The sequence below is a fragment of the Aphelocoma coerulescens genome, chromosome 2, assembly GCF_041296385.1.
Source record: "Aphelocoma coerulescens isolate FSJ_1873_10779 chromosome 2, UR_Acoe_1.0, whole genome shotgun sequence".
NCBI classification, from domain to species: domain Eukaryota; kingdom Metazoa; phylum Chordata; class Aves; order Passeriformes; family Corvidae; genus Aphelocoma; species Aphelocoma coerulescens.
In genome coordinates, this window is record NC_091015.1 from 17,205,882 (window position 1) to 17,232,081 (window position 26,200).

At 38.3% G+C, this 26,200-nt stretch overlaps 1 protein-coding gene across 1 annotated transcript in view; it reads right to left on the bottom strand.

The window, feature by feature from the left end:
• GPR158 (G protein-coupled receptor 158) overlaps nt 1-26,200 on the bottom strand; it is a 195,611-nt gene that overhangs the window by 81,776 nt on the left and 87,635 nt on the right. The window contains exons 4-5 of the mRNA XM_069006609.1: nt 19,747-19,964; nt 2,045-2,113 (exon numbers count right to left, since the gene is read on the bottom strand). Of these exons, the coding sequence (XP_068862710.1) occupies nt 2,045-2,113; nt 19,747-19,964 (287 nt within the window). The remainder of the gene's footprint in view (nt 1-2,044; nt 2,114-19,746; nt 19,965-26,200) is intronic.

The following is a 26,200-nucleotide window of genomic DNA, read 5'->3' on the forward strand; positions in this document are numbered from 1 at the left end:
CTAGAAATGATAAAATTGCTCTCTTTTTTTTTTTCCACCCTGTAGGAGTAAGCAGCCTGATTAGTACTTACCCTTGTAAGAAAGAAGAGTGCCCCAGCAAAGAGTGTGGGAACATAAAACTGTTAGAAAGAGAGAAGCTAAGTCGCACATTTTGCCTATTCATTTCTGATAGAACATGTTCTCAGTGGATAGTTTCATACAGTAGGAGCTTGAGATGTGCAGAGAAAGATAAACTCTGGTCAAGTATTTACATCCCACCTGGGACACAGGCTAATCAGGAATTTCCAGCAAAAACTTTTTCCTCATAATACATCAAACTGTCATTTTGCACTTACTGTACATTTAACATCCTAAATGTCAGTGAAAAAAAAAAAGGGGAAATGCTTAAATGTCAGTGAAGAGCTGAGGGGATGCTTGGGTTACTGAACTGCTCCATCCCAGAACCATTTCCTTTCTTCTTCCTGTGCATTTAAAGGTTGTGGATGGTCACCAGGTCTTGCATCCAATGGCATGGTCCTTCAAGTCAAGTGCTGAGAGAAGTCTTTTTCCACAGCAGTATCTCAGTGTCCCTGGTGCTGAAGACCTGAAGCCTGAAGACAGACAGCCACCAAAGGACATTTGTCCTTTGTGAAATACAACAAATGGAGGAGCAGGACAAGAACTGGGAAATGAACTGAACAATGGGTGACAGGTGAGCAGACTGCAGACACAACTCTGATGAGCTGTGATGAGGCTTCTCACACTTTGGAGCTGAGGCTGTACAGACACTGAGGGGTTCTAATCGAGCATCTGCCTGGGGAAGCCACTCCCTGGCTCCAGGCTTCTCTGAGAAAGCAAAGAGGAGACAGACATGGAAAGGAAACCCCTTGCATAATGCTTTATGCCATGAATTCCTGTAAATGCTCCACAGCACCAGATGAGGAAGCAGTGCATGGGCTTTCTGTTCTGTTCACCGGAAAGAAATGTGAAAGCAGCTCTAAAAACCCACGGGAGGTGCATTTATTATAAGTTGTAAAAAACATTTGTACAATATGAAAAAACCAAAAACTTTTGTTTCCCTGACTTCTGAAAAGTGAAAGATGAAAAAATACATAAAACTATCCTAGAAATCCATACAGCTTTTCTTTAGAACTTGAAAGGCCCACACAATTCAAAAAACAATGTATAAAAATTCCACCAGGATTTGTGTTTATTATAGTATTCTTCACACGTTCTACTGCAGTTTATTTCCTACTTGTTCTGCAACGACTGAAGAGTTTTGTTATCCAGCTCATCTTTTAGTTACTACATGATGGTCTGTAAAAGCACAGAAAATTCTGACTACTAAGGGAAAGAGAACATAAACATATTCTGAAAAGTCCACGACTCCATCTCTGATTATCTCCTGACATGCATGCTTTCTATCAAATTCTTTCAATTTACTTTGATGTCTTGCTTTATCTAGTCATTGTTTTGGGTTTATGTGGCAATTAACAAACTCAGTTTTTCTGGGACTTTTGAAAGAGAATGGACGTGTTTCTGTGACTTTTGTGATCTATTTCTCATGACTTTTTTTTTCCACTTACAGTGTAAGGGTAATGTCATCTAATTTTTCTGAAGATATGGTACTGAAGATGCCACATACCTTCAGAAACATCAAAAATACATGCCACTGAAATAATTAATCTCTTTTGTACTACATTCCAGAGAAATACTTGGTATAATCAGTGTCTTCCTTTTACATACCTTGCTTTTTTTTGCCATAGCATAGATTAGAGAGGTATTGTCTTTCAAAGCCAAATCTCAGCTTAACCCAGAACACCCAAAAACTTCCAATTAAACCACTGGCAATATTACTAAATTGAAAATGGAGAATTATTACAAATACAGTAAAACATTTGAGTGTTTTAAAGAATATTTACAGAACACAGCACATTTTGTAGTCAGATTAAACTAATAATTAATAAATACTTTTGACATTTATATTTTCACCACAGTCATTCATACAACATTTTAAAATGTCGGCAAGGATAGAATTTTTTTTAAAAGTTATAGTTTGACTTACTGGGAAGTACAGAAGAAGTGATCCAAAAAGAATGGTTTCCAACAGCACCAGCCCTGAAGCCCGGATACTCTAGAAGACAAAAGTCAACACAAAATATTAGAAAATTCTCTCTGTGTGCCACTTTCATAAAGGTACCTTCACTTTTGTCAGTATAACATTTCCACAGTAATGTTTATTAAAGCATAGTATTAAGCTGTCTGTCATACTTGCATGCTCTACACTCTTTAATTCACAGGCCTGTTAGAATGGTTGTGTTTTACAAAATTCAATCTAAAAAATCTTTTTCCTATGTTAAATACTATTCAACACACGTTACCTGAATATGATTTGAAACTGCTAAATTTGCTCTCAAGTGTCAAAAATTAGGGACCATGGGAATTACAGACATGAATTTTACTGTAGGATTTGTTTTGCATTGTTTAAATTTCAAGAAGTCCCTTGAAGAATATTATGCTTATTTAATATTAATGACTTGGTTTCCATAATAAGTATGAATAATCTACAACTTCACTGAATATAGAGTGTGCTCTTAGACTGCAAGTGCATTTACTTTTTCTGAAATTTTTGTACAAAGATGTTGATTCTTTAACTTATCAGGATTGTAAAATATTATGCCATTTCCTCACTGATTCTAATGTAGTCCCTCCAACATGGTTTTCTTACATCTTAAAATTAAACAAAAAAAATCAACTATTTTTCCTAATACAAAGTGTATTCCAGTAAGTTTGATGATTTATGTACAGTGCAATTGTGCCTTATCTTAGAGACAAAATACTTGTGAGAAACAGAAACGTTAAGGGTTAATGACTCAGAGAATCAACCACTGCAAAAGCAGGGGTGGATTGCTGAGATGTGTGAGGTACAGCCCAGGTGCAGAGGCTGGGAGCACCAGAGGATGACCACAACAAACCAACCTTTGTTTAGCAAGAAGCTGAGCCAGATAAGGGATGGGGCCAGGAAGAATCAGATCCTGATAGGTGGGATAATGCTTTTTATCATGCCAGTGCCCTCCCTCACACAAGTGACTCCAACATCATACAAGACACTGGCAGAAGTCAGTGAACTCACGTCTCTCATGACTGAGCAACGCTCAAGCCACCAAAGAATATTTTTTTTCTTATTATGTACAATGAATCTCTATATACCGGAATGACCAGCAAAGCAACTGAAATGAGCTTCATACAGAGAAGATGGAAATTCTCTAAAACATCTGATCTCCATGTAACTTCTGTATGGATATCCTTTTCTAAACGAGTCTTTCACATCCTGATCAGTCTTTTCTTACCAAGCTTGTTTCTGGGCAGCATGACGATACGATAACCTGCCAGGGCAAAGAACTTCAGCATTTCCAGTTCTTCTTCTATAACAATAAATTACCCCATGATTTTCTTCTCACCTGCGTTCCAGTAGGGACCATTCTACCTATGCACTTCTGCTTCCTGCCCTAAAAGAAGTGTGGTTTGCAGAGCAATGCTGGAATTCAAAATGAGCTTGAATCCAGGTTTTGACTGTACTCTCACCTCAGTCTTTGATACCAGGAGAACAGGGGGTTTCATCCAATGTTTACAGATATCACAGCTCTTCTAAACAGGATTCCTTGGCAAATGGAATAGACATTCTAACAGAGATGAATGCTATCCACAATGATGAGGAAAAGCTCAAAACTTCAAATACAAACTAGTACAAGCAAAGAACTATTTTTGCGTAAGTGTAGAGAAAAGAAAAAGAAATAGGTTGGAAATGGTAGTATAAGAATTCTCCCAAATTGCATTTTTGAAACTGTTGGTTTTCTCTACTGCAAAGAAAAAGACGTATTTTAACACTTGATTTTAATTTCCTTTTTTTCTTCCATAATGACCACCATAGCCCAAGAAGTCCAGGAAGAAAAGACTATCCAGCACTGAAGGGATTAACTAGAGAGAACAGGGATTAACAAGAGAGAAGAAAATCAAAACTAAAGCACAATGTTTCAAAATTAATTTATTAAAAAATATTTTATATTAGATATACAGGTATTTCCAGCAGTCTCTGACTAATAGATTTTCCACCAAAAGCTGAATCTTCCACTGTACAGACGTTGCAAATACGGGTCCCTAAGGCATGGCTGGGGGCAAGATCACAAATGCTTGACTTTATGGGCATCAGCAACATACACAGCAGTGAATACGCCCACACACCTCAGAAAAAAAAGCCCTTGCTCTTTTAAGAAAATAAACAAAAGAAAGGAAACTAATGATAACCCAAAGTCTCCACCAGCTGGTGTCCACCTATAGAGGCTGCACAAATAGAATTCTCTAACGGAATTCACAGAAATCAGGGCATTTTAGGATAAAGCCCTCAAATTTCAGGCAGTGGGAATTTCTTCCACTTGCGTGTAATATTTGTGCTTTTTTTTTTTTGGTCTTTTTTAACAGCTGCTTGGAGGTTTTTGCATCTGTCTTGCTTGTTGGCATTTATTTTGGTTCTACTTATTTAGCTCTCTGGCTGTTTATCTTGTGTACAGTTTATTGCCACTTTGTGTGTTCATTTCCCATTCAGGGTTTCATTTCTATGTTTACTTATTTGTCTCAGTAAAACTGTCCTTTCTGGATTTCCTTGTCTCACTCAATGGTTACACGTTGATGGCACCTAAGTAATAGTGCAATTTATTTTGTTTCTAGCTTCATACTAACTTTCATACTTACACCATTTACTTATCTAGGCCTGCAAAGAGTACTGTTTGTGAAAGATTGATTTATGCCTTGGGATTTGCTCAGTCTTCCATCTATCCATTCTATCCAGACCACATTAGTAGCCTTTGAGATAAACAGTCATTCCTTATCCTTGAATCTCAGAAAGTAACACCATTTCTGTGAAAAATCACATTAAGAAAGGAAAGTCATAGGTGTCTCTTGGCCACTGCTAAACGGCCATAAATAAATGTTTAACAATTATTTGCATAAGGAAAATTTTTAAAAGTGTAGCTGCCCAAGTTGCGTCAAGTGTAACAAAACAAAAGCTGAAATGATGTATAAACAAGCACAGAAGATACTGCATTTCAATTGTCTGCAGTCCTAAGCAATCCAGGAAATACAACAGCATTAATTAGCATTGAATTCCTGAATGTCATCACATAAATAAGTGATACGAGTGTCAGAGTATTTTCCTAGTGGAGAAAAAAGAAGAAATTAAAAGCCAAAATAAAGTTAAAGTCATCCTGTATCGGTTACATTGTGTAATACTGAATTAACTGAACTGTAGGCTTTTGGTGTCAGTCCAGGAAGACTGCAGGTTCCTCCAGGGCCACATGTCACTGTGTATTATATGAGCATGGTACCATGGAAACCTAGTGAGGGGAAAAGGTTGGCATATTTTGATTTTTTTTACTTTTGTTAAACAGATCTGCCACTTCTGTAACAAAAAGAATGACCAAAGAAGGCTGTGATTTACAGAAAATTTCCTTTTACAAAGGTGGTTTCACCATAATGTGAGATTGCCTTTCAGATAAATGAAGCATGTCAGAAATTACTAGAGGAAAAAAATTCACATACATGTCTTCTTTGATCTCAACTTTGAATACATTCATATTTATTGAATACATTCATATTTATTAAACTGGACAGTGTATCTATCACTCCATGGAAAACACATATGGATACGTGACAGAATGGTAGGGAAGCAAGGAAATCTAGAGAACAGGCACAGGTTTGCTTGGCTGTGCTAAGCTGATGTATTTGAAGTGACTAGAAAATTACTATCAAAATTTCTGTCAAAACAAGTGAAATAAAAAGCGTAGCCAAAGGTACATGTGAAGGCAATGTGCTAACTCTGCAGCGCTCCCAGGAGGACCCTGGTGGTGCAGGTCTGGCAGATCCATCCCCCTCTACGTGTGAGGACATGGCAGATGTGATGAGACCTTACAGGATTGTATTCCCAAATCTATCTCTTACTTCTCTGAAAATTCTTCCTGTTCAAATTCTTTTTTTCCTGGTACAGGTGGTTCTTCACTTCTCTTAAATGACAGAAGTGAGAAGAGATTTTTGTCAAGTTGAAAATACATAGTCTGAAGTGGAGCTGGTTGAAATGTTTTATTACCAGTTGCTTTTCTCACTAAAATACACCTTCCCAACAAATAATTTTTTTCCAGTATGACTATATTTTTGTCTTGACTTCCATGTGCTGTTTTTCTAAAGCCCATTGAACCTTTATCCTCTTTCTTATCCTATATACCTTTTCCCAACCACAAAGACACTGTTATCTTTCTTAGTGAAAGAGCTGATTGAGAAAATTTTCAGAAATTTTATCTCAATTAAAATTTACTTTTAAGAAATAGAACACAGAGGTTCTTCTTTCTGTCCCTGAGGCAGAAAGCAAGACATTTGGCTCTTCTGTTAAGAGACAGAAGTTGGACTTGCCAGTTCCCAGACACTGATATTAAGAGTTGCAGAAAAAAGTGGAACTACATTTCATTGTGGTGATTATCCTAATACTATTCACACCTGGAAGAGAAGTACTGGGGACTAAAGAATGGGCAAAAAACTAACTGGAAGGAGTCTTCTGAATCCTCAGTTAGTACCCTGTAACAGTAGTGTCATAAGCTATTTATTTTCTTGATAATAAATTCAGGGATTGATTAGGACTGCTACCCAGGAAAACGTAAATGCCAAATTCCATGACAAGGCTTTGCTTTAATTTTATTATTGTTGGTTGAGGTACAAAATTCAAGCAACTCATTCCCAGCTAACTGCAGGAAACACCCTTCAATTCAAGGGAGAAAAAGTTGTACCTCTTTTAAAAATTTCTCTGTAAAATAATGAAAAGGAAATTGTGTGTCCTGCTCAACCTTTCATCACACTGACAAATACATTTAACCTATTTGAATCATAGCCTCCTAATAGATTACAGATTGCAAGTACAGAAATATTCATACCAAAGGCAAATTTTCCAAAGGCAGGCCTACGGTTATGGGCTGCCACTTAAACTGTATTGACAAATTGTCAGAATTTTCTGGCATTTGCAGGTTTTGTGCAGTATTCCTAAACCAAATAAATATAATCCTCATGTTCTTCCATTTCCCTTTCAAGCCTCTGAAGAATACTTATGTGGAGGTCAATTTATTTTTCTATTACTAGTTACAGCTGAGCTCAAACAGAATATAACTATTAAATTTACTTTTTACTTGAAAAAAAGTCAGGAAAAGCAAAGGCCATCAATCATAAAGCAGTTTCATTAAAAGTGCACAAGATGTCAGGCACCCAAGAAATCCCCAAATACTTTATTTTTCAATTCATGTGGCCCTTGATCCTTTCTGTTATGCAAGTAACGAAACCTCTTGAGACATATCGTGATGAAGGTAAGGTGTTCTGCATTTAGAAACATGGGCACTGCTGCATCTAAGTTGTGCTACATCACCTACAAGACAGACATTTGAGAAAACAGTATTTGCTGGTGAAGAACCCTCACAATAAAAATGGTTAATGTTCCAGGGACATCTTTTCTTATACGGGCAGAAATTCCTTCCTTGGGGACATACTGCTTAGATCAAGACACCTGCTTCTCATCAAATAGTGGTGAATATATACATGAAAGAAAATTAGTAATGAGGTAAATAGCACCTAAATTCAATTTCAGTCTATTCAAAGCTTTATCATTAATTTAAAAGATGAATACGTACAATGACAATCATCAAAAATCTGGATCACTTGAAGTACCTGTTTCAGAACTAGGTTATGCATTCAATTAACACAGAAATTAAATGAAGATCCTAAGACATTACTTTCAAGAATAAAATCCATTCCAATATTGATAGCTGCTTAATCACCAAGAGATTAAATGGAATACACAAAAAATCTGATAGAATAGGAAACCAAATTTCAGGAGCAGTTCCCCTGTTTAGTTTACAAACAGCTTCAGAATACCTGAATTTCAGCTTTCTTATTCAACTTGGCCTCACCCATTACAGAAGATAACACCACAGCTCACCAAAGTTGTCTGTATATATTGTAGTGCAATCATGCAGAAATAAATAGTTTATGGTAAAATACAGGATAAAAAGATGAACCTGACTGCAAAGCTCAAGATTCATAATATCTCAGAGGAAACAAACTGAGAATGATGTGAGAAGCGTTAGAAAAAATCTGATTAAGGTAAAAAAATCTCATTATTTTCATGACTTAGAAGGCAAATGAACTATAGATGAAAATCATTATATTAATTTCAGATCAGTCAAAACCTCATAATTCTGAAGATTTTGAATCCAACTTCAGTTTATTTTATTCACTTTTAGTTTACAAGAGCCAAGTGCTAAACCACTCCAAACTAATACCTTATGACTGGATCTGAGAAATCCTGATCCCAAAAATGACGAGATTTTTCAGCTCTTCAGAATTTGTTATGCTAAATAATCTCTCATTAAGTTTAGATCATGGAATGTATGTTTCACTGGAAATAAAAGCACATTTATCTTTGAAGGAAATACTGCTATGCATAACTTAATTATTCTTCCTACCACTGTATTGCTGAAAGGCCCAACCCCAGGGAAGCTTCAAGTTAGTGCAGACCCTGCACAAGGAAAAAGTGAAAATGGCTGTACTATCTGCACAAAGTTAAGAGTTTAAGACAAGGGACAGCATATGGATAAGGGCAGATGAGAAGAACAATGGAACAACAAGGCAATATCATATTTCAGAACTAGAAATTAGTAGTCCCAGCCTATCAGTATCCCACTCTAAGTCACCTACTTTGGCAGCACTTGAATCTGAAGACATGATATGAAGAGCAGGGGATGCTCTCAAAAAGCCTCCACCAAGCACGAGTAAAGTATGAAAGGAACAAGGAGTGTTTTTTGGAAAAGGTAACAAGATGAGCCTGGTGTTGAAACATCTGCACCAAAGAAATGGCATTAGGAGAGACAAAAAAGTTCATGTGGGAATTGAAGAAAAAAGAGATATACAGCTCATGTATGATGTCAAGAGGGAGATGCAACGAGGACAACACAGTGGCAGAGCAGTAAAGCATTTGCAGCATGATTTTGAACAGACAGAAGCAGGCCGTGGCTGCATTTGGCAAGGCCAGATGAAAGGACATCACAGTAGTCAACTCACAAGACACCAAGCTGAGACAATAAACTTAGGTCTGCAGACCAGCAGAAAACATGTATTAAAAGGGAGTTCAGAAGGAGTTCAGCAAGGCTTAGACATAGCTGGAGGCACGGTGAGCTCCAGAGTCCAGAATGATGTTTGGTAACAAGCAGGTTGCTGCAGTAACTAAGGAAGCAGTAGCTGGGATGTCCTAGGGGGAAGCAGGAGGAGATCAAGGTTTCTTTTCTGCTATATTGAAGTTGATGAGAAGATGTCAGAGAAAAATGTCATGATTTTATTCCAGACGGGGGAGGCATAACTGGGACAAGGAAGGCAGAAAGCAATCTGACTGTGCTCATAGCACAAAGTCCTAATGAGAAGCTGACAGCATAATCTTGCTCCTAAAAACCTTCAACTTTCACCCAAAGAAATGAAGAAAAGAATGAAGAACAAGCATATGTTTTAGTCTGAGTGATCTGTATTCAGCTTGTACCCCATGATATAGCCAAAACCAACCGACCAAAATATTAAAACCAGCACAAAGTTTCTCTGAACATTCTACCATTAACTAAAAGTTTTGCAGTTACAAATATCCAGTAAAAAATGCAAGACTTCCCAGAATAATGTTTCCAACACAGTTTTATTTCTACTGCTTGAAAGTTCTCATGCTACATTTTTTTCTGGTGTTTTCTTTCCCTGTATCTTAATTTATGTTCCTTCTTTCTTCTCTCTGAGTAAAACTTCTAAAAAACCCTATTTTCGCATCTTCATAAGAGCTTCTCCTTAGTTAAACTGGTTTTTCAACATCAAAATGGGGTCCTACTATTAGACCCTTAAAACAAAAAGAAAGCTCTGCTTCAGACAGGAGTCTTCTTTTGGAGAGGGAGGCATGCCAAAGACCTCATGCAAGCCACCAGGGACTTTGCTATTGCTATTGATTGTCCAAGGAAGGTTCACAGCAGGATACAAGTCCAAGACAAATAGCAGGATAAATAAATAATGTAGCTGTTATTCTGCTGACATGATAGCAAGTCTCTTCCCAGCAAATCTGTAAATGCCCATTCAGGAACCCAAACGAAACTTCAGATAAATGCAACTGTCCTGAAGTTACTGCATCAAAGAATTAGTGGGGAAAGCTTATTATCATGTGATAGACCATTCAGTCTACTCAGATACCCTGTAAGGGCTATAAGTACAAGACTCAGCAGGAATCAGAGAATAATAGGCAAGCAAAAATCTTAGCATTTTTCTCAGTTTAATTTGTGACTCTGAAACAACTTTGGAAAAGCTTGCCTATGCTGTAATAGTTGTCATTGTTGGAAAATATTTGCTGCTATTCAAGAATCAAATTACTTTATTTTTCATAATTTATTTTATAAGTGAAATCATAGTGTAATAGAATCAAATGAATATATGCCTTCAAGGCTACTACAGCTTTGTCTTTGGCCACAGCTATATCCTTGGCCAGCACCCTACACTGGAAGTGCACTACCAGCTGCATTCATTTGAACTTTGGGGCTCTGTGTTGTAGAGTTTTGTGGAGTACTGGTGGAACAGAAGGTAACAGTGCTTCACAGTCTGTGAGGTCTTTTGCAGCAAGACATTAAGATTAAGAAAGCAAAGGCCAGGAATCAGTTTCAGTGTCAAAGGGGAGCAAATGTGTCACAATCCACGGCTGATTCACATCACTTTGAAGGCAGTGAACTCCTTGAAAAACCACGACTGTTTTCCAGATGGGCCCCCTAAGGTGTTGTGCAATTCAACTTTGTACAGACAAGCATTGGCTTAATATAAAGTTATACAGAGAAGATTGTAGCTTTTGAATCCTGAGAGCTACTGCTGAGTATTGATGAAAAGTTATTTTTATGACCTACCTTGTCCATTAGGAATAGACTCTATCTGGACGACTTTTTTTTTTGCTTCCTACCACCCTGCTCTTCTCATTAGCTCTTCTTTATGAGGCTGAACTGAAATCAATGAACATATTTCATACCTAGATCTTTATTTTCTTCACACGTTCGTTTTCATTAGGCCTAAAGTGTCTGTAGTTTATTTTTCTATTCACAAGTATTTAATGCCTCTAAGCTGTGTATTAGAATGCAAATACATACTCATGTGAAACCTTTGGCCTTATGAAGTGAATACACACAACATCCTGCAAGCACATGGCAATGCCACCACTGCAGCCATGCCTACCAATGCCTGCTGTCTTTGGGAACTCCAGCAGCCAGTACATCCTCCCTGAGACTCAGCTATTGCTGCAGGCTAACAGCCCCTCCACTTCTTAACATTCCAACATGGCACTCCTAAATTATTTGTGTGGGATTTAACAAAGTACAGCATCCCTAAATGCACATCTTAACTACACAGAAAAATGGGAAGGGCCATGCAAATAAAGGAAATGCGAATTCCACTAAAAACAAGAGTTTTGAAAAAAACATCGGCAATGTCTTTAAAGTTGCACACCTGAAAGCTACAATAAACTTCCTGAGAAATCACAAGAAACTAGGTTCTCACCCTAGGATAGGATGAAGAAAGGGTATATAATGCACTGTGCAGAATGTGTATATGCTGAGTGAACTATCAGGTATGCCCACCAGCACAGCATGTAAAGGCAGCTGCTCCATCTGCGCAAGATCTCTTCCCTCTATCAAGTTTCCACTTCAGCTGAAATGACAGAAATTGTTGTCTAGGGAGAAAAAAGCAGAATGTGCACCAAAGATGAAAGGCATCCAGGCATAAGCACATCAAGATGCCACTGCAGAGTCAAAAAAAGGAAAAAGGATTGGCTGATTTACATTAGAAAAAGAGGTATGTTTGCAAAGCCAGCATGCTTTCATATTTAAAGATGTATCACACATCAATAGCCTGTGATTACCTCACTCTGAATTACTGTATCCTATCATGGCTGCAGCAAGGGAGAAAAGACATTCTTGATTTCTCAGTATTAGAAAGGGGAACTACAGCATAAATTTGCATGTTGCCTTTCCATCTACATGCAGTTCTGTGCAGTGTTAAAATTGCAGTTTAGGGACTATCTTCACAGTTTTGAAATCATATTTAGCAGAACACTTAAATATATTTACACTAAATGGAAAAATGGGATAGTGGTGGCAGCCTGAACTCCAAACTGAAAATCTGTATTTGACGGAATAAAAACCATATAAAAACAGTCTGTAGCTATTATTTGCCCAGTTCCCTCAAGAGAGGTAAAATGATTTATTCCTGTTGATGATTAGCCATTGTGGTCCTGCTAACAGTGAGTTTTTATCTTCATCAGTGCCCAAGATGTGTATTTTCCTCCTCTCATTAAAAGTATTTGTATTTCTGTATTTCCGACAGTTCTTGAATGTTCATAAGTGGGGGGGGGGGGGGGGGGGGGGGGAGAAGACCAGTACAATGAAAGGTCATTTATCTAAAAATTTCCAATATTTGGGGTTGGAAATGGTCTTGAACAGGGCAATGCCCTTCATTCCAATGGGCGGTATCACAGTCCTTCATCATTGTTAATGCCATATGACAGCACCATTCCAAATTAGTGTTGGACTCCAAGCATTTTTTCCATTATTTTATGGAGCTGAAAACCTTTTCCAAGTGTGCTCACTGCTACCAATTTTACCTTGACATGCTGGATTTACATCCACAGGTACATCAGGAAGATGGAAAGACCAGATCCCCACGCTCACCCTTCATTCCCCTATTTTCAGAACCTGGCAGCACCACAGGATGGTGAGATGAGGGCAAAGTAGTTTGGCTTTAGTGCAACTACTCTGAAGCCTTTAGCATTGATCTGAACGAGAATTCCCAGCAAACAAGACCCTTCTGAAAAGGTCTAGCATGAGTCAAGGCTGGCAGCACATTCTCATCTTTCCTTCATCACAAAGTAGCAATTAGTCTCTTCCACTCTATAGCTGAGACCAACTTCTCTGTTCTCTTTGCCAGTAGAGGTTCTTGGCATTTCTTAAGGGCACTTACAATTCCTCACAGCACCTGTATTCCACCCGAGAGCTCCCTGTTTGAGTTGGGAGGCTGCTATGCAAAGGTCAGTTATTTTCAGCTCTTCTTTCCGATTCATTTGAAAAGGCAGCCTGATAACTGATGAGCCCTTTAGGTCCTTTGCAGGTAATGTTCTTCCACAGTCCAGTACTTTCTCAAAAACATGATTACAATGCAGCTGGTTTTCTCTTTAAGGCTCTGGAAGATTATTAGCCCTATGTTAAATCTGAAATTAAAAGAAAAAATCTGCTTTTTATTCATAGTTATTTAAATGTTCAGTTTCTTTCCAGTAACTTTGCTACCCTCACACTGCATGTAATAAATACTGCAGTTGGTCATTCCCTGTTGGAGCTCTCCCTTGGTCCACACAGCACTACTTGCACAGGTGAATTCTCCTATTTTGTTGATGCTTTTTCTTACAAAATCACTGTTCAGCTTCTCATTTTTGAGAATATTTGTTTTAACATCAATGATTTCTGTCCTTGTCTAACCAGCTACTTTTGTTAGCTTAGCCTCATACTTTTTGGACATGTTTTTTGTAGTGATGTTTGCATTATTCAATCAATAATAATGCCACAGCACATAAAGATGTTTGCTAGTATCACCTTGAGCTGTTTTGCTCCTTAGTTGTTCAACTCAGAGAATGTTTTGCATGTCTGCATACAGCCATGAAAATCTGACTTGGTAAGGCTGAAAATTGTTCTGCAAGATCCTCTTGTACTTATACTCTGTCAAAGCCTTTGGAAACCAAGGAAGAGGAGCCTGTTCTTTTACAGACTCCTCTGTGATTGCTAAGACATATCATGACCATCAGAAGCACTGAGCCTGTTCCTGGTTTTGCATCCATTGTCCCTTTACTTCTCTGAAGCCTCACCATCTTCCCAGGTCAGATTCAGGAAAATCACTCTGTCAGAGCAGTCAAATAGAGTTCCAACATTTTCGTTATTGAGGAAAAATCTCTTTTTCCCACGCTTCATCACACAACTCCCTCAGTGTCATTAAACTGGTGCTGTCAGGTGCTGTCAGCTTTTTTGATGTGATTTCACAAATTTTCATCTCCCTTGAGTTTTTGAGCCTCTTGCACCTTGTGTCAATGCCAGGCTCATGGCTTCCAGCTTTTACTACTGATTGGCATGAGGGCTATCCGGAGCAAAGATTTCTTTGGAGTGATCCACATATCTGATTCCCCTTCTGTATTAGCTACGAATAATTTTTCCTCTTTTCTCTTTGTTTGGCCCATTTCCCCCATTTCTCTTCTGCTGAAATGCTTCGTCTTTTCCCATTATAGCAGTAGCATCTCCTCTTTATCTGTTATATTTTTCATCTTTTTCTGTCTTTCCCTACAAAGCCTTTCACTAGTGGTTTAGCTTCTGCTACTCCTTCTGTACCTTCTTCAAATTTTTTTTGTTCTTATCGTTTTGGAGTTATTCCTTCTCTTGGCAAAGGGCTACATTTTCTGCATGTGACTTTCTCCAGTTATGACTCTTGCAGTTTAATACCATTGCTGCTGAGCTGATCTCAGAGCTGCTGAGTCACTTTCACCTGTGTTTGACAAAGCCTCAAATGAATTCCTCAGCATTGATCTGAGCTTTGTCACAGTATCTTTTTGCCATTCCATTTTGTTCTTTTGGCCAATTCTGACTACTGCTTGAAGTCTCTACTTTGCTATTACATTTACAGGTTGGCAATGGTCAGATTGGTACCAGAAATTTGGACCAACTGTGTTTTGAATGAGCAAGCTGAATTTTGTTTCGCCACCTATCAAATGTGCAAGTCTACAAGAGTATCCACAAGGTTTTACAAAAGAGACATGAAATCTAACTGAATGACTCTTTGCCAAGAGAGCAAAAGATTTTCTGATTTAGACTCCTGCCTCACTTCACAGTCTGTGCTGCATTACTAAAGAAGCAGTGAGTGATCCTTCCTGATCTGTCCTCCAAGTTTCCAACAATAAAATTATGGCCTTGTGGCACCAGATATTTCACCAAAACCACTGTGTTTAAACACCCGAGAAATATAAAAACATATACAGAAATATATATAGAAATATCCTCCATGATTCCTTCCTGTTTGAATTGCTTTATACTTTGGGATCTATGATATTCTTTGCCAATGAGTGACATAAAGCAATTAAAAGTGGTGTAATGCAACTACTTCATCTTTTGAAAACATTTGAGAGATCTCTTGAACATTTGAGAGACCCCTTGATCCCTAATCCCTCTAGTGATACCATAAGAGGAACCATGAATATATATATAAATATGTTCACACATCCACATCTCTCTGCTATACATGATTTTATACCGTATTTCCTGTCCTGTCTTTTCCTCTGTCATCCCTTGGTTACCTAAAAATAGTGCAGCCCACCTAGTCCTTTGAGACCATCACTTTTAAGAGCTTTTGGTGGCAGACCTTGGAAGAAGTACTCTCATATCCATAATCCCCCTCATGCTCATAATCCCCCTTCACAGAGCTACAAATACATTTGTAAGGCATCATTTTCTCACAAAAGTGCACTTCCCACACTTGCCCACGGACCCCGTAGTTCTATTATTATTACTGTTACTCTGAATCTGCAGGTGTGTAAGTTGGACCTACTAGTCTTTAGTTCTTGTCACTGTTATGGGGAGTCTTCATAAATACAGATGTCACATTTCCTATCTTCCATTGCTCCTCTACTGCTATTAATGTAAACTTATTACACAGTTGTCCTGGGTTGAAGTGTATTCTATTACCATCCTCATGAGCTGAGGAAATCAGGTGGGGCAGTGTTTCCTTGCCTCCTCCCCCCAGACCATCTTGCTGTTAATGGCCCATCATTGTCCTGCTGCATGACTCAGAGATAACTCCCTCCGGACTATCTTCTGTTAATGAGCCTAATCAACACTTGGCCTCATGACTCATTACCCCATTGTGAGATGCTCCACCCAGAGGGAGGAACCAAGCATCCCATCGTGGATATAATCTGGGACTCTGAGCACCAGAGACACTCTTCCCACTGGATTTCCAGAGGACAGGAGCTACACAGCCACTGCTGGACTTTCTGAGGAAGAGCAGACCCCTTCTACTACAGGATCACCACTTCAGAGGACTGCTACCACCACCCTGCCTAACAGGGACTCAGGTTGTATCTTGACTCTGTCAGTGTTTTCTTTTACTTTTTTTTCCTTTTCTTTAATTTCCATTAAATTGTTATTCTGACTTGGTGCCTCCCCCTGGTTTGTTTTCAAACTAGCACAACAGTAAATAGTTCAGCAGTTTTCTAGACAGAAGAGGATTCTTTAGAGGAACCTTAGTAAGTTCTAGAAGAAGAGACTTAAAACTTCAGAGACCTGTAAAAGTTCCTCCAAAAAGAAGCCTGGCTTTTAAAAGCCAGTCATCTGGCTTGCTATAGGCTTTGCCTGTTTATTACCATTCATTTTGTCAAGATCTGAGTGGGAACTCACAAGCTGCTATTTACCAGGTTTTCTGTAGAGTCTTATTATTATGGCCTAGGTCAGTAATAAAGATCATGCCAAAATGAAAGTTGTATCATCACGTTTTGCCAGTAACACTTTGGCAGTAATTGTCCAGGTCTCTGTTCTCATCCATTCTCCATTCCCTGCCACGCTCTGTGGCAGTGCAGCACTCTATCTTTTACCCATGGTTGGTGTTTCAGTAACTGCCTTGGATCTCACATATATTCCGCACTGTTGACAAAACTAAGCCGATGGCAATGTTCCATTTTAAGTACTGGTCATAAGAAGTGCAACCAGTACGATCTGAATAGCTGAGGTGTTTCTTCACTTCCCTAAAATACTTAGGATCTGCATCTGCTCCTACTGATATGTTGATTTCTTAAGACAAAACAATGTCTTGTCACTTCCATCATAATCTAAAGGATGCTTATAGACCTTTATCATTCTTTCTGTGAATTATTATACTCACGGTATCACTGCCAAGGTGCCTGGGGTGTTTCTTCCCAAGTGCTTTCTGTTGGCAGACCTTAACTTTTCAGGACATTAGTTTTTTGAAGGTAATAATTATCAGGAGTAATTACCCCCATGAAGTACAAGCATTGAGAAGCCCTCTGCAGTCACTTTTACTAAAGAGGTTACCTGATCCCATTTGCATTCTGATTTTATTGATCAACAGCCAAATCGAAATGCCACATATCTACTCTTCATCCCTTTCAGCACTGAAAGGGCTTTAATTTAATATCTTTTATTCTCAACCCCCACCTTCTGCTCCCTCAAACACTTGGAAGTTTGCTTCTTGATATAGTAGCAGTACACCGTTCTTCTGTTAAAATGTTGCATTAAAAACTATTTTTGCAACCATTTGAATATTGTAGTGCTACACGTGGGAGAGAATCCAAAGAAATGCTCTTCTCTGACACCCACACAGCACAATGGAAATGAGCAGTTTAACACAGCAACTTTAATCACAGACATATATACTAACCTAATTGTGGTTTGCTTCACTAACAGTTGGAAATTCTCAAAAAGGCAGATATTTTGAATATACTTCAATATGTGTTCTTTCATTTTCATGATTTTACCTCCTTGGCAGAGAGTACATACTAAGCTACTAGTTTTCTTTCTTCACTCCCAATTTCTGTCATTTCCCAATGTAACCAGCAGTTTTCTTATGCAAATACTCATGGTTCTCAACAAGTTTGCGCTCCATACAACTTCTCATTTCATGGTAAACACACAAGATCTTTTTCATGCTGTACCAGCAAGATAAAGAACACAAAAGGAATAGCCAAGAAAAACTCAACTGAATGACAACATCAATCAAAATGGAAAGGTTTGTTAATCACCACATTATTTTTTTTGTCTCATGTTTCCTTTCCTTTTCCTTGTGAGGTACACATTTAGAGAAAAGTCAACTTTCTTGTAAGGTACCAAAATTGTAACTGAATCCATCTCTGGTCAACTGAATGAACTGCAATGTCTCAAAGGCATCATTTTTCTTTCTAGGAAAAAGAATGCTTTGTTTTATGTCTGGTTCTCACTCATTCATATGTCATGATTTCTAATGGTAAAATGGAATATGGAAAAAATACAAAACATCTTCTTTATGACTGAAAAGCACTTCAGAAACAATGAAAGATGTGTATATGCCTCTTTAGTATTGCTTTGGTATTAAAGATTCAGATTCCATGCGTTTGTTTACTCATAGACTACTTTGGAGATATGACTAATCATCACAAACGTAAAAATATGCTTTTCATGACCAGCAGGTTTTGTGAAACACAAGATTTTTGTGTTATGTCTAATAAAGATATATCTTTTTACTGTAGCAGATATCTATATCAGAACATATGCAAATGTACAAGTGCAAGAGTGTACACAGTTTTACATGTGTCTGATCTCAACCTATTTGTGAGAAAACATAAAAATTTCCTATAAAACAACCAATATTTCAGTGTGTAAAAAAGAAGCTGTCCAGCTTGCAATAGCTGCATATCACTTTGCACGTCTAGAAATAGTTTTCACTCACAAGAAATGCTTCTGTCATTATGTTGTCTATGACATTAAAAGTGAGTAACATTACCGTATTAAAACCTCACAAAATCAGAATGAAGTTCTTCCACTAAGTTAATGTCAAGCAACTAAACAGATGCCTACAACAAACTTTTCATAACAAAAAACTTTATGAATACAATTAAGTCTGTAATTTGACTCATTTAAGGCAACATCATTAAATACAAAGACACTGTCAGAAACAGTAGAAGAAAAAAAAGGCCTGTTATTGCTCGTTCTGTGATTTCCTGGCAGGATATTAAAGTCTTTCAAAATGAGCCATGCATCTGTAACACAGACACTGCAGGATCAGGAAGACTGGGGGATCAAGTGTTCCAAAAACCAAAATGGAAATACTTATCTGGTTATAGAAAGTGGATGAAGCTATTAATTTCAATAATGTAGCATACTGTGTGCACACCTACGTCTCCCAAATGTAGGTAGTGAATATAGGCCAGGTTCAGTTAATTTCTTTTTAGTAAATTTGAAGTTTCAGAGAATACTCTGCATTTACTGAGGTAACAGTGAGATTCCAAGAGACGTTACCAGATTTTCAGTGAGGTGAAAGCAGAAAGTTTGTTAACTTAGTACATATATGCTGCATCAGCAATTTACAGACATTCCTTAATATACTCATGCTTTAGTGAAAAAAATAATAATCTTTAACCATAGAATCACATTTAAACTCTCTAGGAACTAGAATTATTCAGAAAAAATTCTCTTTGCTGCAATTATTTTCCAGCTAGTCTCTCAAGTAGATTGAAACCAAACATCATTTCCAATAGTGGCAAAATAGAGACTTTCAAGATCCCCAGTTTCTAAAGTCCCCATGTCCCCCTAGATACGTGCATTACCAGTCTGACTTTCCAAAATTACTTTGAACATAATAGTTTCCTTGATTTTTGCTGAACATCTATAAATGTAAGCATCTTTCATTGGAAGAGACAAATTACTCAGCTTTTACTCAGCCTTCCCCCCCCCCCCCAAAACTATATAAATATATATGGAAATCCCATCCTCCCCTTGTGCTGAGAAACTGACTTTCCAAATGGGAAGTTATACACCTGAGAGTGTGTATATATAAATGAGTGTGTATCACACAGTGAGCAGGAACAAAAAGTAAAACAGGCGGCTTTACCTTTGCCTTGCGGAAGTGGTAGACCACCAGCATGCTTATGAAATCCAGCAGCATACAGAGCGTTTGGAAGGAGATGATAGCCAGCCGTAAATACTTGTCCTCTTGTGCATAGCAGGGAGTGTCATCTGTGCAGAAAGAACATCCTTCTCTGCAGGGTAGGCAGGTGTAGACTTCCTCTGACAATTCACCACCAGAAAAGCGATTCTCTGCATCCTTTCCTGAAAGTATCAGAAGAGCAAGGGGAGACACCTTCAGTTGTACAGGATGGGGAGTTCATCACCAGTCCTCTGCTGGGCTTCCTCTCCCTCCCCTTCTCTCTCTTTAGGTTACAAGATAGCTTGGCCAGTGCTGCTTTTCTCACTGAACCATCCTTTATAACATTCAGAAAACACAGACCCATCTAGACATGAGGGAATGTGAACTTTAAACATCAAATGTTTTCCTGTTATATTTAAAGTGGGCTAAATCTGCATGGGAAATTCTACAAAGAAGGATTTTAAATGGGGAAAAATTTTCATTAAATATTTGGGAATAAGGAAAGGATTTTACATAGACACATGAAGAGCAGACCCATTAACAACCTAATGTTCACAGTACAAACTCTGATCCTATTTCAGATTGTCCCCCAATTTTATAAAAATGCTATCTAGTGAATTAATGAGCTTCAAATCAGATAAAACCCCTCTTAATTAACATTTATTCAACAGGCTGTTGCATGATTGCACTACTCTGTCCCCAAAGCAAAACCAGTGCATTCAGACTAAGTATAATTTTCCATTGTTCACACAAGCACACCAGGAAGAAAACCTATTGGAAAGTTAATATTTTGTCTAGGAAAATCAATGTGCACACAGGATTCCTAATTCTTCTGATCCATGACACTGGCCCATAAACCCCTCTAAGGCTGCTTGCCCTACAGGCCATGAATAGAGTTAAAAGGTAAAAGAGAAAGGGGACAAAAAAAAGAATATTTTTAAATAAAAGGAAAAAATGGATTTGTTGAAAATGTTTATTATAGGCAAGACAACCTTAGGAACTCACAGAAACAAGAGAATGTGGCTAAAGCCAAATCAACAGTGTGTTAAAATGTGTGATAACTCCTCTCACTTTTCACAATTCTAGACAATTTCTTCAATTTCTTTGATCAAAACATTCCTTCTCTGTCAGTGAAAGCAGTAAATCATGTATTGTTGAGTCCTTCAAGAGACAGCCTATTCCACCTATGCTGCACATGCACATAGCCTTATTCAACTCTCTTCAGACTTTTAGCTTGAAACAATTGAAAGAGAAGGTTATCTGTACAGGAAATTACCTCTTGCTTTCTCAAATCTATGTCCAAATGCACACGAGCATACATCTGCTGCCAGGAAAAGCCTGGGAAATGGACAGAAGCCACATACTCAGGTATGTTTATCTGGCTTGTTCCAGCAGCCCCAAGCTCCTTGTCTTCAGTGTAGGATGCCTCGCTTCCACATCCCATAGTGAGCAGAGAACAGGATGGTGTTTCTCATGAAAATCATTAATTCCTCCTTGGAGCTTTTCTTAAACAAAGATGTTGGAAACCTGAATATACTTTAGTGCTGACTCATGCTGGAAGTCAGATTTTTAGATACAAGGAGTGAGCAAGAAGAGATCTTGTGCTTTTTTGACCCAGACTGTGTGAGGCAGGAATGGAAATCTTGGAAAATAATGATGCTTGGGCATACCAAGCAGATGGAGAACCTCTAAGGAACACTAAGCTTGAAGATATCCTAGGACTGGAATTTCTCCTCAGAGCACACACCCATGGACCTCAGCCCTTTATCATTCCAAGAGCTTTTACAGAAACCACCTTCTCCAAATCTAACATTAAATCCCTGCTTTCTTAATTACAGCTAGAGCAACAGACCCACACTGTTCTCTGTCAGAGACAGAAGTCATAGCCTCCCATCTCCATATCCAAACCAAGAGTGCATTCCCTACTGTCCAAGTTTTCCACTTCATTTCCTCAACATTTAAGCTCATGTCAACCTGATTTTCCACCTTATATCTGTTCCTTTATCTCTTCTATAGCTGCTCTTCAATTAGCCCATCTCTTTTAAACCTCACATTTCTGAGCCCCATGAGCCATTCGTTAATATATTTTTATTGTGTCAACTAAATAAATTATTTGCAGTATAAAAACTTACACACTGAAAAAAAATAGTTTAAAACCCACAGTTATGAGACTACTTGTCACAAATACTATATGAATATGGCTGGATAATTTTTCATGATCCTAAACTTGATGCACTCACTTTATTTCTGAAATGTTCAACCTTGAAAGTCATTGCAAATACATTATATTCCATTTCATCAAGCAGCTTCTTATCTGAATCATATGTGGGAGTTTCTTCATGTGGATGCTCATCACATACTACAGGGATAACAGCCAATAAACAGTGCATGTTGAAGTAAGTATCCCATGGATATGACTTCATAACACAACAGCAAGCTTTTGTTTAGATGTGTCTGGCATCATGTTTAGAGGGGAGGTGGTGGAGTGACCATCCCTGGAGGAGTTTAAGGAAAGACTGGACATGGCACTCATTGCCATGGTCTATTCCATGGCAGTGTTTGGTCATAGGGTGGACTCAATGATCTCAGAGGTCTTTTCCAACCTACTGGATTCTGTGTTTCTGTGTAATTCCTCCTTATATCAAATAAAAGAATGATTGAAAAAAATTGATCTGAGATTTTCTACAATGTGATAAGGAACAATTAAAAATTCCCTTTTTTTTTTCCTTTTTTTTTTTCTCCTTGACAAAAAGAAAGAATTATTTCAGACTCTCTAAAATAAATTTTTGGGAAAGAACTGTTCATTGTATATACCACTGACAAGGATCTTGTCCACCCACACCCTTGCCCTGACTACATGTCCCAGGGCACAGCTGCCCAATGCATAGTCAAACATTTCTGCCCTTTTTGTCTGGTCCTGTCCTCTCACCAAAGCCAATGTACCATCAATTCAAAACACAGACAGTCCAAGCCAAGCCTGAGTGCCTCTAACAGCACTGCTAGATGTTTCATTGTGCCTTCTCCTATCTCAGCAGTTCTTTGGGATTACACGTCTCCTGCAGTGAATAAAAACAGTTTTTCCTCCTCAAAAGATGACAAAAGATTCTAGACACTGGTAAGGTAGATGGACAAGAAGTCATTTCTGCTCTGTGTAAGGCAGCAGCAGTTTTAGCACTGTCACAAATGAGATGGAAGCAAACACTGTGCTGCAGGAGTTAAAACTGAAAATGAGGAAGGTGTAAAAAAATACCATTCTAAAGGAAAGAAGAACAGGAAAAAATGCAGCAACCAAAAAATAAAAAGGATAAAAAGGAAGGAGAAAAGGGCAAAGCAAAGTAGGTGGAATGTAGGAATAGGGACACAAACTAACATGAAGTATAATAAAATAAAAAAAGCTTAAATGTTTCATCTATTTCCAGTCTACCATATTTTTTTCCTAGCTCTTCTCTCTTCTATCCCAGCCTTATTTTTCTGTGTGATTGGCCCATCTGTTTTTGAAATGTTCTCCTGAGGGCAACTCTTCATCAGCTGTGGTTCTCCTAAGGACACTTTGCCACGCAAGGGATGCCTCAGCAGCTGCGACATTGCCAGCTGAGATCTTCCTGCAAAGTAAGAATGGCACCACAGACTGCTGAGAGCCAGGGCAGGGATTGCTTTGTCCCTAACCAAATCATCCTGCACTCCAGTCAGAACTCAGAGCATGAACACAGAGCACAGTGCATGCTGAGCACTGAGCAGAACAAAAGACTGATTCTGCTCTTGTTCTATAATTGAATAAATTAGGAACACTCCAGTCGCAACAGCAATGTTGCAGTAACTTAGTGAGAATATACCTGGACCTCTTGGCACCAAAACCTGGTCATCAGCCATGGTCATAAGCCTCATCCCAGAAAGGGATCACTGAAGTCAGTGACAACCTTCCTATGTGCAAAGATCTGCACATGTGAGTTCTGTTGAAGAAGCAAAGCCGAAGGGCAGGTGTAAAAAATAGGAATTCCTGTTGAACTGGAAACCCCTCTTGGAAATTTTTATGTGATCATAGCAATGTTAGAGACAGCAAAGTCCCATACTCAGACAAAAGAGCCACTGCTGGTGCAAGCAGGGTAGGTTTCACATCCAAAGAGCAAGAACTGAGAATTTCTGCAATATATGGATGATGCATTGCTAAAGAGCAAACTTCAAGGTTGAACAAAGCACCGTTGTTGTGCTAAGGATTTTCCAATGCAAACCTGATTACCCCAGGAGGCAGAGAACAGAAGTGCTTTGGAGAAGGGTGTTACAGGAATGTTAAAATATAAGTAGTCATCAGTTAGTCTATTCTACCCACACTAATAATGCTACCTAAAAATGAGCCATTAGGAGAAAGTGCATAATCATGTACTCAAGCACTTACAGGTTAATACAACCTGTGTACATGAAATGTGGTTTTTTCTAAAATCAATTTCCAACCTCAAAACACACCCTGGAAGTATGGTAATAACTTTGTGCCCTTCTAGTACCCAAGGTCCTCATTAACACATGTAGAAAAAATAGAAAGGTTTTACATATTTTGGCACCTTCAGTTCTGAAGAAGGAACACAGACTTGGGAGGGAAATGCCATCCTGCCTGGCTTCTTATTCAGTAAGAGAACAGCCTGAATTCCAGCTGTGCTCCTGTCCCACACTCTTTGGGAACCTGCAACATGTGCAGCCTCCCTGGGAACAGCAACACCATGCTGCTTTAAGATAGAAAAGTAACTGATTTGCAGAATCTTTCCTACACAAGACACTGTTTATGCCACGTTGCAGGTTCCCAAAGAGTCTTCCAGTAAACTCTGGAGAGTATTCAATGTCTGTGCAAAGCCATATCATACAGCTATCTTTCAGACTCAAACCAAAGCATTTATCTGGGCCTAAAGCAGAACCTTTCCCCCACTCAAAAGCTGGACACTTCAGACACAATGTGCAACTGTAGTTAACCATGTTTTGCTGCAGTGCAGAATCCCAGCGTCATTGAGAAATGCTCCCACGTCGAGACACAATACAATCCAATTTTTCAATCGAGTGGAGTACAAAACTGGTCATTTTTTCCTATCTATCTTCTTTCTTATATCTTGAGACCTGAAAATCTTTGCTGCCTCCTTATTTTTTTCCACTAGGAATATTTTCTAAATGATTAACATTCCTATTCAGTTTCATCTCTTTTATCATCAGATTTCACCAACCTAGCTCCACAAAGAGATCTCCAGGTCAGACAGCTTCTGTCAAAACTGCTTGCAGAATTCGTGTTTAGAGTTCCTATGTTAACATAATTTTGAACCACCAGATACATACTACAGCCATTTTAGCAATGTTAGTTTTTTCCTCTTTTCTTTTTACAGAATGCAGCTGTGTGACAGGGCCAAGTTTCCTTTGAACCACAGACTTTCCTCATTACTTTAGTAATTTCCAGTCTCACTGCTCACTTTTTTGAAATAATCTATACAACTTGGCAGATGGAGCTTCATCTGTATGAATTTAAAAAGTTCTTCATTACTGTTCCAAAACTCAAGTTACCTCACAGCAACAAAGGCTCAAATCAAACTGTCCTCCCACATACTACAATATCAGCATATATGAACTTTCTTGATTTCACTTTATCAGGCACTAAATAGCTATTTTAAGGTAACTATATGGACTCTTCATTCTACAGCAAATTGAGAAAAAAATGGAGGTATTACTTTTTCCATCTAAAGACAAATCACCCTCCAGAGGAGTCATGCTCTTCATGCTGACTGCAGTTGAACCCTAGGTGACTAATACACACCAAGCATATATATTTGCACAACTGATATGAAATAAAATTAATCTCATCCCTAATGATCAATGTTGTTATGATCTCTAGCCACATTTTTTGCATGTGTTCTAGAGCATTTGGTATGACAAAATTCAAAGTTTTTCTTTATATGCTCTCTCAAGGAATTAAATCCTAATTCCACCAGAAGTCACTGCACTTCAGGAAGAACCAAACATCTTCCTTACTCTAGCAAAAGATTCACACAGCCCAGAGAAACAGCACTCTCACAAGGCTGCCTTCTGCAACACTTTACAATATGAAAAGACAAGGGAAAACAGTCAGCAGATAAACTGTTGAACAAACTGTGCTATTTATTCTACAAATATATACAGAAAACATTATATACCCTATATATATATTTATGTCTTTTTTTACTTATATATATGCACACATTAAGTGTTGATTAGTACTAGAGGTATTTCTCTAGGGGAACAGAAACAGCTATTTGCACACAAGGCAGGAGATAATGCACACAGTCCTGGACCAGGCTCAGTGAAAGTTACCCATTGCCACTCCCTGGATATCTCACACAAGCTGATCTCACATGAGAGCTGATGACATGAACCTCTGGTGAAAAGATGGTGCAAAGAAGCTGGGCATGAT